The 14,768-nt window shown below is 40.8% G+C and overlaps 1 protein-coding gene across 8 annotated transcripts in view; it reads right to left on the reverse strand.

Moving 5' to 3' along the window:
- NEDD4L (NEDD4 like E3 ubiquitin protein ligase) overlaps positions 1 to 14,768 on the reverse strand; it is a 115,349-nt gene that overhangs the window by 56,742 nt on the left and 43,839 nt on the right. For all 8 annotated transcript variants that reach the window (XM_015848164.3, XM_085529327.1, XM_015848163.3 and 5 more), the window contains 3 exons: positions 7,181 to 7,262; positions 2,043 to 2,081; positions 723 to 776 (listed from right to left, as the gene is read on the reverse strand). In XM_015848164.3, coding sequence (XP_015703650.1) covers positions 723 to 776; positions 2,043 to 2,081; positions 7,181 to 7,262 — 175 coding nt within the window. The remainder of the gene's footprint in view (positions 1 to 722; positions 777 to 2,042; positions 2,082 to 7,180; positions 7,263 to 14,768) is intronic.

A 14,768-nucleotide genomic window follows, 5' to 3' on the forward strand; every position in this document is an offset into this window, starting at 1 on the left:
GAAAAATGGTGCTTCAATTTTCAGCAGACAAAAATTAAAAGTCATCCACCCAATGTGCCATCACATGGATCCATTTAAATTAGTGTATGCAGAATGACAGTGTTGTCTATTTGACACATCAGTGTGAAAAATGTACTCACTTCATCACAAGAGCAACATGCAGTAAGTTTTGGAAAGACTCATCATCTCAGAAATAGCGCTTACATCAGACAAGTGAGGTTCAAGGCTAAAAGCCCTAGCAACATGTTGGGTGTTAGTGGGGGCAGAACCGAACACAAAGCACAGAGCATTACTTTGGTATTAACTAAAATCTTCAAGGACCCGGGTCTTGTGTAACTGAGCAGAGTCCTGGTTACCACATCTCAAAAAGGATTAAGTAATTAAAAGGTACAGGAAAGAGATGCTCAAGTGATCAGGTGATGAAGCAGCAGCTTTATGTGCAACTAACAAGGCTGGGACTGCTTTTTAGCTCACACCAGAGAAACCTCAGGAAGAGTCTGATGTGGTTTCCACCAACAGAACATCTAGCTTAAGTAGAGTAATTCTGTGTTTCTTGTCCCATTAGCCCATAAAATAGACACTTTGTATGCTACAACCTATGTAAACAAACATTTTTTAACTCTCGACCATGTAAACAACAGAAAACATACACCTTTAAGATGTGCTATGTTTCCATCACCTGTGTTGCACAGCTCTGGGAAACAACCAAGCCAGGTACTCACCAATCTGTTCTCATCAAACACTTCAAACAGGAGGCGATGATTGGTTGGGTTTACCTAGGAGAAAATCAAAATAATATTATTTTAGCTTCATTCACTCAATTAGAACACTGCATGGGCACAAGTTTAGAAAATGATTAAATCAAGGCAAACAGAACTAATACATTTATATAAATCCTTTGCTTCAACTAACTGGGAGAACACAAACACAGAAACCCAGACTGGACAGAACACCAGAGCCCTGAACCCAAATCAGAATGGGTGCAACTGTCTTTATGTATGATAGCAGTGTAAAACTTCCTGACACTCTTTCCTGTGCCATGGCCACCTCTGTGCTTTGTCTTAGAAGCACTGGGAAAGGGATGGGATGAGGGAAGTGAAATTAGTGCCTGCAGGCTGCATAGCTCAAAAAACAGGTTGTATTATACAAATGACAAAAAATACTTATCGAAAGACTGTTTTAGAGATTTAGATGTGTATTAACCAGTTGCCAAACCTTGAAATGGTTGGAACTTGGTACACATGCAAAAAATGAAGGAAAAAAATCCATCTGAACCTCAAAAAAGCACTTTTACTATAACTGAATTGGTGGGAACTATTTAAATATTCCTGTTAGCAAGAGAGATGAGCACTAAGGCTATAAACAGTGCTTGATGGGATGCTGATTTTTAACAATCTACAATGACAACGTCTGTTCTCAAGCAGCTGTTTAAGATTAGATTTTAAAACCAGTGAAATTTTACCTAACCTACTTCTGTGAAAGCTGCAGCTGCAGTGAAATAAATCCATTCCTCCTCAGAAAATACTTTCGGCATCTGAGTTATCGCTGTTTTCATTTCTATTATGTTGGTTTTGATGATCACCATTTTAAATCTTCTTTTACCTTTCTCAAGTGATCATTTCTTATGAAAAGTCACCTGCGAGCTGAAACCACTCAGTTTTAAGTGAAAGTTACCTTCACTTTATGAATGATTCAAAAAAGACAGAAGTTAAAAACAAGAAAAAAGCGTGATATGAATATTTCTTGGCAAGCAATACGAAGGTCAAGAGAAACTGCTTTTTCAACCTTCCTTCCCTAAATTTCCGTGTCTTTCATTTTATTTATTTATTTTTAATCTTTCCATAACAGCTTAAATTTCATACGTTTTTCAGAAATGCTTCTGATTATTTGCCACTACATTAACATTTTAAGACCACAGGAAGCATCAGGATGAACATTTTCTTTTCATAAAGACATATAAACAGTGAATTAAATAAAATCGTACAAAACACCATGCAATTAGTTTCTACATTACAGTGATTGCATTTAAAAGGGAAACTTACTCTAAAATAAAATTCTTCATTCCATTTTGGATTTAGTGTCTACAAAAGAAAATAACATATTAGGATGCTACAATATCTGCAGGTTTGCAATTTCACAGCCATCACAACATGCATGCAAGTGACAGTTTTTCAGAAAACACCAGGGGGAAAAAAAAAAGCATTTCCTGACAAAACAGCACCAACACTGCTGTCAAATGACTTAGAACCGCTCTACTAAGTAAACCAAATGTGGGAAGGGATTTGAGTCAGAAGAACTGAAATTAGATGGAAAGTATAAATGAATCATAGTCACAGAATAGGACCCCCCCCCCAACCCCACCCCTGCTGTGGGCTGGCTGCCCCCCAGCTCAGGCTGCCCAGGGCCCATCCATGTCCTTGGGCACCTCCAGGGATGGGGCGCCCACAGCTCCTTTCAGAGCTCCTCTTAGAAAGGAGAATGGACAAAAGGAAAGGTTATTTCCTCCAAGCAGACAACTTACTCTTCCTGATCGCCCCGGAGGTTGCAGAGGATTATAATTTTGCTCTAATGATCCAAATAAAACAGACAAAATAAATTGTGTTCCATCTGTGACTTGAAGGAAGCTCCAACATAAAACCGTAAACTGATAAAAATTCAAAGTAGGAACACTGATAACTGGCACATTTCAAATTCCGGTAAGTTAGAAACCAAGCATGGTCTGTCCCCAGGTCTTGTTTCCCTGCTGAACCATTTCCTTGCTCCCTCACACAGCAGAGCTTCACCAGAAGAGCTGCTGGGGTGAACTGGCTTTACCCACCAGAGCTTTGATGGAGCAGAGAAGATGATCCTGGCTGTTCATCAAGAACTCCGTAGCATGGACGCAATACATTTACCCATGACACAGGGGCTCAATGTGCAGCACTTCCCCAGAGCGGGGTCCCACACATGCCTGTGGCCGCAGTGCTGACAGCCCACAGCCTTTACCTTTGAGATAGGGCTGAATCTCAACCCAGCAAATAACCCATGAATTCAAATACTGAGATCTGAAAACTGCCTCCTAGAAAATCTACAGAAATACAGAAATTATTTAATGAGAAAAAGTCCAGTAATTAGAAGGACGAGGTAAGGGACAGAGAGAAGTTTCCTGCTTTTTTGCCATAAAGAGCAAAAATGCGTTCACTAAAGCAATAAAGCAATAAATAAAACAAATATGATGTTTTAAATATTTGCATTTGTTCACTGCAGTTGTTCTTGGCAAGAGAAACCTCTCATCTAATCTGGCAACTAGATTTAAGGGCACTACTGCTAATCAATAACGCATTAATTCTGAGTACTGCTTAACCACAATTACCAGTTTCAGGAAATAATGATGTATTAGGCAGCACAATTTTTAGTAAACAAGCAGGTGACTATTAGAAATTGCTTCCACCTTCACCAATCCAACATTTGATAGGTCGAGCCAGAAAGTACAAGTGTTAGAATCACAGCCGAGGAGAAAAACATTTGTACAGAAAGCCTCCAGAAATAAATGGGTGAATAACCGCTTCATAAAGGATATTAGCAGGGAAACAACAACAAAAAGACTCACCAGCAAAGAGCTACATCCTAAAAAGGGCAAGTATTGCAGAGATAAAGGACTGCCAGGAGTCAAGCTGAGTTAGATCTTCCATGGGATATTAGAACAAACACAAGGAGGGTTTTTCAACCATATAAATATACAGCAAACTAGGAAAGAAGAGATGCTACTAAGCAATGAGGCCTCAATAAGAGACCAAATGTTTTAGACAGAAGAAAGTAAGCTTCACTTTATGGTACGGGCAGAAGAGCTAACAGGGATCTGCACTGAGATATTTGGTGCGACGGCCAAAGCTGATATGGACTCTTCAAAGCTCAGTGCAGTCACATTGAGGAAAACACATGGTCACCTTCCAGAAGAAGTGACATGTGAAGTCACAGGACCAGGGACAAAGATGTTAAGCCATACCCAGCACCTTACAGGACTGTGAGGCCCAATGTCCTACTACAAAAAGAGTGTTTCCAAATGAAAACAAGGCCTTACTCAGGTGTCACAGCTGCAGGAACTGAATGTGTGGAGGGAGGTAAAATTAAACAAAACACCTCAGAAACGCAACATAGCCAGATCGTGACAGATGAACCCAAACCTTTTCTCTGATTACTTTTGCAGAGTGAGGAAGCAGTGTAGGTTGCATCCTGGTTGACACAAGGGCAGGTCCAGCATCACAGAGCTGGAGATGAAAGGGGACGTGCACCCTTCTGCCTTCCTGCCTGCACTCCTGCAGGGCAGGACAGGGCCACAGGAACTCACTCCATATACCAAGGGAGGCAAAAATGAGTAGAAAACTAAGGACGAGGTAAAGAGCAAGATACTGCCACGTTAAAAGACCAGTTACAGACTTGGTCACTGGTAGCGTCCTTCAGAATCACTCCTGGGAAAGATTTTGCTCAGTATTTTTGTCTCAAAATGAAGGCACGCCACAATGTTTGCTGTTGATGAAATAAACAACAGAAGTTGTGAGTTGCATAGGAAGAGAACTGCTCGGAGAGCAGGCAACTCGAGATGAAATTCAGCAGCTCAAAACAAACAACTGATGAGAAGTTTCCACAGGATGAGTTCATGATACTATTAGGGAAATGACTGAGAAAATAAAGGCTGTAAGTGATGGTTACAAAGAACTGTGAACAAAGGCAATCCCAGGAGCACCCCAAGCTCACCCTCACACTCCAGAGTAGCTGAGCAGTGCCCTTCTCTTCTTCCCAGGGCAGCATTGACACCCATGAGCTCACAGCACAGTCACTGCAGTGCTCTCACATCCGCACCATGTCTGGTGCTGATGGTGGTCTTCTCAGCTGCTTTCCTACTCTCCTGCCCATCACGCACCCCCAGAGCTGGTAGCTATCACCTTCAGCAATAAGGGCACAATCTTATTTCCAATCTCTCATTTCAATCTCTGCACTAAGCCTCTACAGCCATTGCTTTTCAGACATGTGGGAGCCAAATACGCCATCTCTTCAGTACACATGCTTTTACACCAGCAACACCCATCCAAATAAAGGCAGTGTTATTCTAGTAAGAAAAAAAAGATATAAAAATAGATATAAGGCAATCTGCTTTGGCTATAACACCCAAAGAATAAACACACTGCTACTGGAAGGAACCAGGAATTTATTTAAACTCTGGATGGGATCTCCATCTTTTCCTAAGAAGCAGGAAGAAAAAATTAAGTACCATCCCTGCCACAGCTCTCACTCTCGCAGGTCCCCTTCACAGCATTACTATAAAGGCTCTCTCCAAAGCCAAAGGATCCCTGCACCTTTCTGACCCACCCTGCATCTCCACTGCCACTGTAACAGTCCTATGCTTCTGAGTCACACAATTGCTGAGCTTGGAAAGAACCTCTGGAGATCACCTGGACCACCATTCTCACCATCTTCATTTCATTGAAGGGAAAGGTGAAAGATGAGAATCTTCCTCCTATCTACAGGCATCTGTCAGTTACCAGTACCTACCATACTATTTAAAGAGAACAAAAACACACAGCAAGGACTGGACTTGCCCAGCGAGTTGTCTGCAGGGCATAGCTGCTCCAGTACTTCTGACTTTCACTCAGTTCTCTGCAGTGCAAACGGGTGGTTCAGTGGCAACTGGCCAGGTCTGAGCCTGTATCACTGCTGCTCCAAAATCACTGCAGAGGGCAAAGTCAGAAGACGAGAAGAAACCTTCACCTGCCCCCATTTATCCTTCTCATCTAACCTTTGCAGTGTAATAAAGGCTTTTTGGTACAGGCGTACTGATGTAATAGTTTCTAGTGAACCAAGTTGTTTTGTAGTAAATAGTCAATCTTGCACTTCAGCAAGAACACGATGGTTAATATTATATCACAAGTAAAACAGTCAGGTATTATACAGCCTGAAAGTGACCTAGGCATTTTCCATCGATATGACTCCAAGAACAGAATCAATTCTGTGCAAACACACCCCAGGAAATGGCACAGCAACAGGCACACGCTACCAAAGTGAGATAAGAGTATCACAGGAAAACTTCCCACATTTGTATACACAAGTGGCAATAAATCTTTCACCAATTAATGGGGAAAAAAAAGGCACAGTCCACATTGTTCCTGTATTAACTAAATAGGTACAACTGTTTTGTTTTTGGTTTGTTTGTTTTTATTTCCAGAAAAGAAAGTTATGTTTCTCACGATTTTGTATATAAAAAACTTAAAGCTGGGTAGGCTATGAAGGAAGTGTTTTCAAGGAGTATGTTAAAAAGTTATTATGAAACAATGGTTAGACTGGAAGCCTGAAAACTTTCACTTTCTGCCCTGAGCCCTGCAAAACTCTCCACCTGAGCCCTACGTGGGATGCAGGATGTCACAGCACTGACTGTAAATGGCACTTAATGTCTGGATTTTATACCAGCATCAGTTTGCTGTTTGGGTAGCAAAATCCTCCTCTCTATTCTGCTTTGCAATAATGATTTAAATTGAATCACTGCCCATTCCAAACATCTTTCTAAAAATGCAAGTCACTGTTTTCATCTTTCTTTTTCATAAAGGTTGTGACTTTATTCCTCTCTGCCATCACTACCAGTAAGCTTTATTTACAAAAAATACTTTCTATAATTTTAGGGTATTTCTGTTTCTGTGTCATGAAACAAAAGAAATGAAGAAAAAACGCACTGCATTTTCAGTACATTTCCATGATTTTCTTACCATCATCTCTCATTTGGTTATTTTAAATCCCTGTGCAAATATTAGGAAGTTGTCATTTTGGAAGAGGACATTTAAAGACCAGTCTTTTCGCCAGAAGTCAAATAAATGATGCTCAGAGCAACATGTTTTGTTTTGTTTTTAATTTCAAATGCTTTTCATGAAAATAGGACTTTGGTAAGAGAAACAGGAATGATGTACATGAGAGTCAGCAAGCCAAGCTTTGGAGAATATGCAATATATTTGGTGCTGGTTTTTGTTTTTCAGACAGTCAGATCACACGTACTGAACATATGCATGCACTAATTTTCTCATTTTGGTGTGAAAGAAGAGTGCATTAAGATTAGATACATGTCTGTAACAACTTAAGTAGGAATTGTATTATATTATAGAAGCTTGTTCTGATATTCTTAACATTTACGAAACAAAGAAATAAAGCATACACGTACCTTTTTAATAGTTTTTGTCTGCACCAGGGCAAGTTCTCTGTTCTCATCTGCTACATACAAGGAAAGCTTCACGTAGGGATCACTGCAAAAGAAGATAGCATTCAGTGGGAAAATACAAATTTCAGTACAATATTCAATACAAATATAAATACAATACAAAACAAATACAATACAAAATTCAATGCAAATTTGCCTCTTAACTGAATAACTGAGCATCTTTACGGAGCTGTTTCTACTGAAACATCTGAAAGAAGGTTTTCAATGCACTCTGCAGGCACCTCTTGCAGATGTGCCATGGAAGGAGCCTGCCATCACCCACCCACCAGGGCCCATCACTGTCAATGCACTGCAGGTTTCTGCCCCTCCAACCCATGCTCCATAAGGTCTATCAGCAGGGAGAAGGCAGCCACCGGTAAGGAGTGATGTGAACAGGAACCCCTTCCATTGGTATAGACATCAGGAGCTCTCTCTGCCTGCAGTTCTGAGAGCTTGTAAAATTAACTTTAGGAAAGTATTAATAAAGAATAATCAGCAACTGAGTGTTCATTATTCTAGGTGCTTAATTTACTTGCAAAATAAAATGATACGGTAGGGTGCAAACAATGTAAGAATAGACAAGGTGTCATATTGGATTGATTACTGCATCTGTTCAGGCACGTAAGTGCATCTACTTACACTGCAATTGAATTAATCATTAAGCACCAAGGTCTGAGAGAAAACAAAGCATCACAGTGATTACCAAGAAATGCTAATGCTACTCTGAATTGCTTAACCTACTGTGCTGCCTATATTTACTGCCTATATTTCACAGAGAAACAAGAAGCAGGCATTCATCATAGCAAATCGTGTGCTTTTCAGCTTTGAGAGATCAGGGCTAAACCCTGCAGCACCTATTGGGTTTGTATGTTTCAGACTGCACTGTCACTGAACTATAGATCGAGAGTGATGTAAGAAGAGCATCATGGCCATTAACAGTTTATAAATGCATTCTCATCTTGATCTCCAGTACAAAACTGGAGGAGAAAACCCAATCACTCCATAAGCTCCAGGTTACTCTCATCCTTCAGTGCTGAAGAGGAAGAAAACCATCTGAAGAGCACTGTGAACATCCTCTGGAGGAATACCTGGGGAAAACCATGACATCTGTTCTTTGGGAAAAAAACTCAGCTACAGACTGTGAATAGAACAAAGTTCTACCAAAATAAAAACAGGCATAGACTGTGTGGGAAAAAGAACAGAACTCTTCTTCCTATGTTGTCCTCATTGTTATCATAAAGCTCAAAGCAAAACCCACTTTAATAATGAAATCCTTCATTGCTGCACCTAGGAACAAAAGAGGACTTCAGAAGAGGAAATTCATTTTGCAGTGGGACAGCACTGAAGAAGAAGCGCTGCACTTGGCAAAAAGCCACTGTGGCACACACACCAATAGTCCCCATGTTCTCAACAGGATTTAATATTGTATCATTTCATTACTAGAAACTGTTTCAGGCTTTGTGGAAACATCTGACCCTACAAAGTACTGGCTCTCAGCTTAGAGTACCTAAAGCAAGAGGAGGCAATAACTTTATTGTTATAAACCATATTGTTATAACCATATTGTTAAATTATTTGTGTAGGTAGATCAGTGGTATTTTTGATGATTGTTTAAAAACACAGTCCACTGACCACCACTGATACGTAGACCAACTGACAACAGAACTCTATGTGGTTCCCAGGAGGATCTATAAAGCCATGTTTGCAACAGAGGACATGCTGAGCAAGGCTGGCAGCAGACTGCTGGCACAAAGAGCACTTCAGGAGGTAGAGCTGTGAGCACCATTATGGTTGGGCAGCTCTAGTTCCATCTGTCTTGCTCCTTGTGTTGCACACGATTTGTCAGACAAGTTCTGGTGCTTGGAAAATACTGCTGGTAATGCTGGTGAAGTGGAAGGGGTAGCATGGTAGATGCACTAGGGCACTGTAAAAGAATATGCTTACAATTGAGACCTTGTTTACCATAAACTTAAAGACAGGACATAGTTCAAACAGATTCAACCAAAACAGAATCAACCCCAAACCCAACATGGTGTATCCAGCTTTTTCCCAACTAAGGTCACTTTGCTTTATAATTTGAGATTATCCATATGGTCTGGATGGCAGATATGCTGAATGTACCCCAGCAGTGCACTTCCAGAAGACAGGAACATGTAAGAGTCATGGCTGAAGACACTGTGTGTCAGTTATTTACATGCCACTACACAAAGCAGTGTCTCCTGTTCTGAGCTGAGCAGTTTTCCCTGCGACGTTCTACCAGGTGCACTTTACGCACCAGCAAGCAGCATGGACAGAAATAAACTCATAGTGTTCTCAAGTAGCTCCTGTGACCTGAATTAAGCCAGCTCATGCAGCTGAACACACAACAAAAGCACATCAATTATTATTTCCCAAATACCTGTATTTCCCCACAGGGACCTGGTAATGCTTTTTGGCAAGAGAACTCCCAACAAAACACTGAGATACACTTGTGTACGTGTATGGTCATATGGTTATGCCCAAGCACACACATTAACACTTGCTGATCCCAGAGCTCATTATTAAAAAACAAAACAGAACATGCAATTCATGAAGATCTCTGCACTTGGCATATTGCAGCAGAAGCTGAAATTAATAAAGTTCTTGCCCCAACTGTAAACTTGAACATAACACCACATATATCTCTCATTAGTTTAGATTGTCTTCCGTGCAGAAAATGCTAAAATGCAAAAAAAATTGAATATTTAAAAGTATACGGGTGCTCAATGAACTGCCTGAATTTTCTTTTAATTAATACATTGGACAAAAAATATTGATGAGCAGTCTGCGTCATACTGCAACTCGTCCCATAATCCATTAGATACAGCCCTTTTTTTCTCCTTCTTCTCACAGTTTTGGTGCCACTCCCCAGTTCCCAAACACTTGTAATTAGATTTGGCTTCTCTGCACTGCATGCTTCAGCAAGCCAACCCCACAACATTGCGATCATTCCTCTGCAAACTTCTCAGGTAACGTGACAGAGTTTGCAACAGTCATAAATACAGTTAGGCAATTCTTCATGTTGCAGTTACATCAACTCTTGTTGACTCGAATATATCTAATATCGAACTTCTTGCAGTTGGAAGTCTATAAATAAATCAAACAGTTAAAACTTGTTACTTAGATCTGGCTCAGATTGCAGTTTGGCCTCATTTCTCTGAAACAACTGCAGAACCAGGGCTCTGTTAGCTGAGCAAGGACATGAACGCAGCCCTATCCAACTCAATCTTACCAAAAGGGTCACAGAAAACTAGGGAAGACCTGCCAGAAACCTGTGCCTGTGTAAGACCCAAGTAAAATCCACCAAAATGTGATTTATATTATAATCTGCCTCTTCATCTCAAATCACCCAATTCCATTTCTTAAAATTAAATTCCATTGGAGAATGAACAATATTTTAAAGATTTGGCCAACAAACTGTTTTTGCTTCCTTGTGTCCAAGAAAAGTACTTCTCAACAATCTGTTTTGTCAAGTTATGGATAATTCTGCATTTGTTATGGAGCGTAGCCATTACCAGTCAGCATCCACTCTATTTAGTCAAAATGGGAAAGGAGGAAAACATTCCACTACCTCAATGAGTTCCTCTCTCTTCTTGGAGAACTGATGTAATAACACTGAGCAAAGAGGTGAAGAAAGGAAAGAACGGGAATACAAGGAAATAAGCAGATCCACAGTCATTTATATAACCACAATAAGAAAATAAAATATAAATAGTATCCCCGAGAACAGACAAAATGTCAAAGTTGCCTCGGAAGCAAAAACTGAAGGGACTTTTCAGTGGCAAAATGCACTTTGTAGTCCCACCCAAAAGCAAACATTCTATGTGACATTCTAGTTGAGTGTCACCATTGCAAAGTGTTACTGTTACTGACACACAAGATTTGTCAGACAACAACATGAAGATCTGTAGAACTGTTTAAGGAAAATCTGTACGAGGACAAACATAGCACCTGATCTGTTCACAGGTACCGTGAAAAGCATCAGTGAATTGGAATGAAATATACGTGGAGGTGAGGAAATAGCAGACTTCTGTGTATCAGCAGTATTTGTACAGGTGTTAAGGGGAGGCAGCCTGATTATATGGATCACAGAAGATTCAAGACTGAGATCCCTGCAGAGACTGCTGACAAAAAACAACCATGTGGGGTGCAGGGTGCACAGCAAGCATGCTAGAAACAGTGGGAAGTTGTATGGGCCAGATACTGTCACCCTGAAATGGATGTATATAAATGGACCTTCAAAGGTCCCTTCCAACACTAAGGATTCTATGAAAGCAAAGGGGAGGCAGGGGATTTAAATATGTATATATTTAGATTTATATGTATATAATATTTTTATAATTTATATATACTATAGATTATATATATAATTTCCTTGATTTTCATAATGGGAGAAAGTTCATTCTTGAAGAAAGCCTTACAAAAAAAAAAAAAAAAAAAAAACCACACAAAAAAAACCCCTCTATGGCTCTCCTGGTAGCCACAATTATTAAAAAGTGATGTATGAGTGCTTCCATTGTGCTCTATAAATAAGTTGCCATTAAAGTATGTCATTCCACAGATCCGTGTCAGCATCAGTCTCTGGCTTGAATCACTGCTGATTTGCATCAGGTTTTAAAACTGAATGCTACATAAACTTAAGAGCATGACACTGGATGAGTAGAAATAAGCCCTCTGGGTAATGCCAATGACATCACACATCTGACAGGCATGTTTGAGTTAATAACAGTTCCGTAACTTGCTTTAAAAGCTTCCTGTATTAGTCGTTCTCAAAGTACGGGGTTTGTGCTGGAGAGAGGGTAGGAGGCTCAGTGAATAAATGCAGCAACGTAATAGTACAAAACTTAGTAGCCTGCATGGATTTTTATTTAAAGCAGTGTCAGTGCTAAAAGGCAGTCTTAATGAAGTCAGCTACATGTCAAATTGAACAAAAATCACGGACTTGGGGAAAGCTGCTGAAAGCTGTTAACGTAGTTTGCATCTAAATGCAAATTTACAATGGTGCTCTGGTAGTGTTACTGTAAAGGCTGGAAGAGGATATAGGAAATGGAACAGAAGCCTGGGGACAGTGCAGATGGGAGCTCCTACAGGCAGCCCCTCCTGTCTTGACATGGCCAGCTTTCAAATGAAAGGGTTACGGCACCAGGAACATCAACAAAGAAACATGACGGATCAACACTGAAAGCCACACAATGCAAGCAAGGTCACCACAGCCAGAAGGCTGCCCATTAACCAGACAGCCCATTATAACCATTGGGCATAATGAACCTGCATTTAGTGGAACAAAGAGTGATGCTGCAATACACTGTTCATAAAGATGCATCTTAACAAAAGAGAAGCTGTTTTTATAAAGGAGTTTAAGGGGGGAGGGGAGGAAGTATGTGCAAGTTTATTTCACCTGCTATACAACTCCTTCCCAGATAGTGCTGAATACATGACATCAAGTGCCAACCTCAGATTCATTCATAATAATGGGCAACAGCAGCAAAAGGCAGAGGAACCACCAGGTGCAGGAAAGGCAACTGGCACAGATATCCTTGCAGGCAGAAGAGAATTTCTTCTATAATACCATCACCGTCTAATACCAGAAGAAAGCGGATATATTCAGTACGTACTACAAGGCATTGAAGGATATAAGCAGGATTTCGTACAAAAAAAGAAATGAGCCCAGTCACAATATTATTAGTGACTAGAGATGAACGGGAGTTGATTCCTTAGTCACTTATCTATAATTACCCTTTACAGAAGTACCAAAAATGGTTAAAAACAATCAATCTTTACCCGAATTGCCTAAACCTAAGGAAAATGTCAATACCTGCCCATATTAGCAGCACCTGCAGCTGGCAACAGTTCTTTGGAGAACAAACCAGAATCCTAAGACAATTAGTTGTACACAGTGTTACGTTAATCACACTCACAAGGCAGAGCACAGTGGGTTTGGCAGAACAAGAGACATCTTAAAGGTCTCAAATGCTTTTCCTGACCTTCTAAAATCACACACACATTTGGAATTACACATTTGTCATCTTTTCACCAACTCTCATTGTCTGGCCTTCTCTTACATCTCAGACAAGTGTAGATTTATAATTATCATCTCTCATTACAATTTCAGCTTGAAAAGGCACAACCAAAAAGAGGACAACGGAAAAGCACTGACCAGCATCCCCTACAAACAGCATTATTTCAGAGTACTACAATACTGGTGCCTATGACCAGTTTATTCCTTTTCTTAGTCTGCAATCACATTTACTATTTGTTCTTGAAACAGCTTTGAAAGCAGGTCTCAAAGAGCCCTTTGCCAGTGATCCCATTTATTGCTCCTTCATTCTAAGGCCCGGAAGGGGGTGGAGAGCACAGGCATACATGAAATAACAATGAAACTACAGAGCCCTGCACTGCTCTATTTTTACTGAAAAACATGAAAACGCCTCCCCAAGTATAACATTTATTATCGCTTGTTATGCAAGTGCATGCCAAGCTTCTCGCACGGTGGCAAACTCCACCCTCCAAAACAGCTGCCTTCTTCCAAAGGAATCAATCCTGAGCAAGCTGATGATTTAGCTTCTGTAAGCCTTCCACTTGTGCTACCCTGTTCCCACCTCTATTGCACATACATGTAAGGAACTAATTATCCCATGTAATCAAGTCTAGAAAAATACTAACATCTTCAAATGTAAAAGCAAAAAAAAAAAAGGTGTTTTTTCTTGGAAGAAGGTCCAAATTCCAATCTTTCTAAGGTCATAACAGGCCATCTATCTGGCTGTTGGTCAAAGCTCACCCCACTCCTTCTTCCAGTCACTGAGCCCCACCAAACCTACTTGTTCTCTCTTCCTCTACAGTGCCCAGTGATGGGAAGATATAACAAAATCCTTCCTGAGACACTTTGAGACCTGCTGGCAGAATCCTTCACATCCCTCTGCAGGAAGAAGCAGCACACACCACCCAGCAGCTGGCTGTGGCTGAAGCTCTAAAGCGCCTCTGTTGTTGGCAGGGCAGCCACTGCCACATCTGGCTCCTACGAGTCACACTTGGCCATACAGTAATGCAGGACAGAAGCCCTACAACAGAACTAAACCTCAGCCATGTCTGAGGGGAGCATAAGCAGAACGCATTTGGAACAGCTGATGTCCTAAGCAGTTGCACCACCACTGGAGAGCACTGCACAGCATTTCACTATACACGTCCCCTCCCTACAGGGAACAAGGGAACCAAACCAGTCTGCCACCTTCCAGGCACGATGGGTAGAAGATAGGGCAAACAAAACACACAGGTATGATGGGAGGGACACCAGCACAATCAGACCTGCAAGAACTCACCTGTCAGGTTCTGTTGTTTTCTTTTTGCATGCACATCTGTTTCCCCAGCCCCAAAAGCTGATATTTATTCTCACCAGGACTTTATGAAGAGGAGAAAAGGCAAGCGCTGGCACGAAAACAACATACCAGTTACTCAACAGAAAGCAAACTTAGGACTTGGGGATATCATCCAAGAGAAGTTCCTTGTGGACAGGCTCAATATTTCAAAAGCTTTGTCA

The sequence above is a fragment of the Coturnix japonica genome, chromosome Z (assembly GCF_054131305.1).
Source record: "Coturnix japonica strain WE chromosome Z, WE-NBRP24, whole genome shotgun sequence".
Taxonomy (NCBI): Eukaryota; Metazoa; Chordata; class Aves; order Galliformes; family Phasianidae; genus Coturnix; species Coturnix japonica.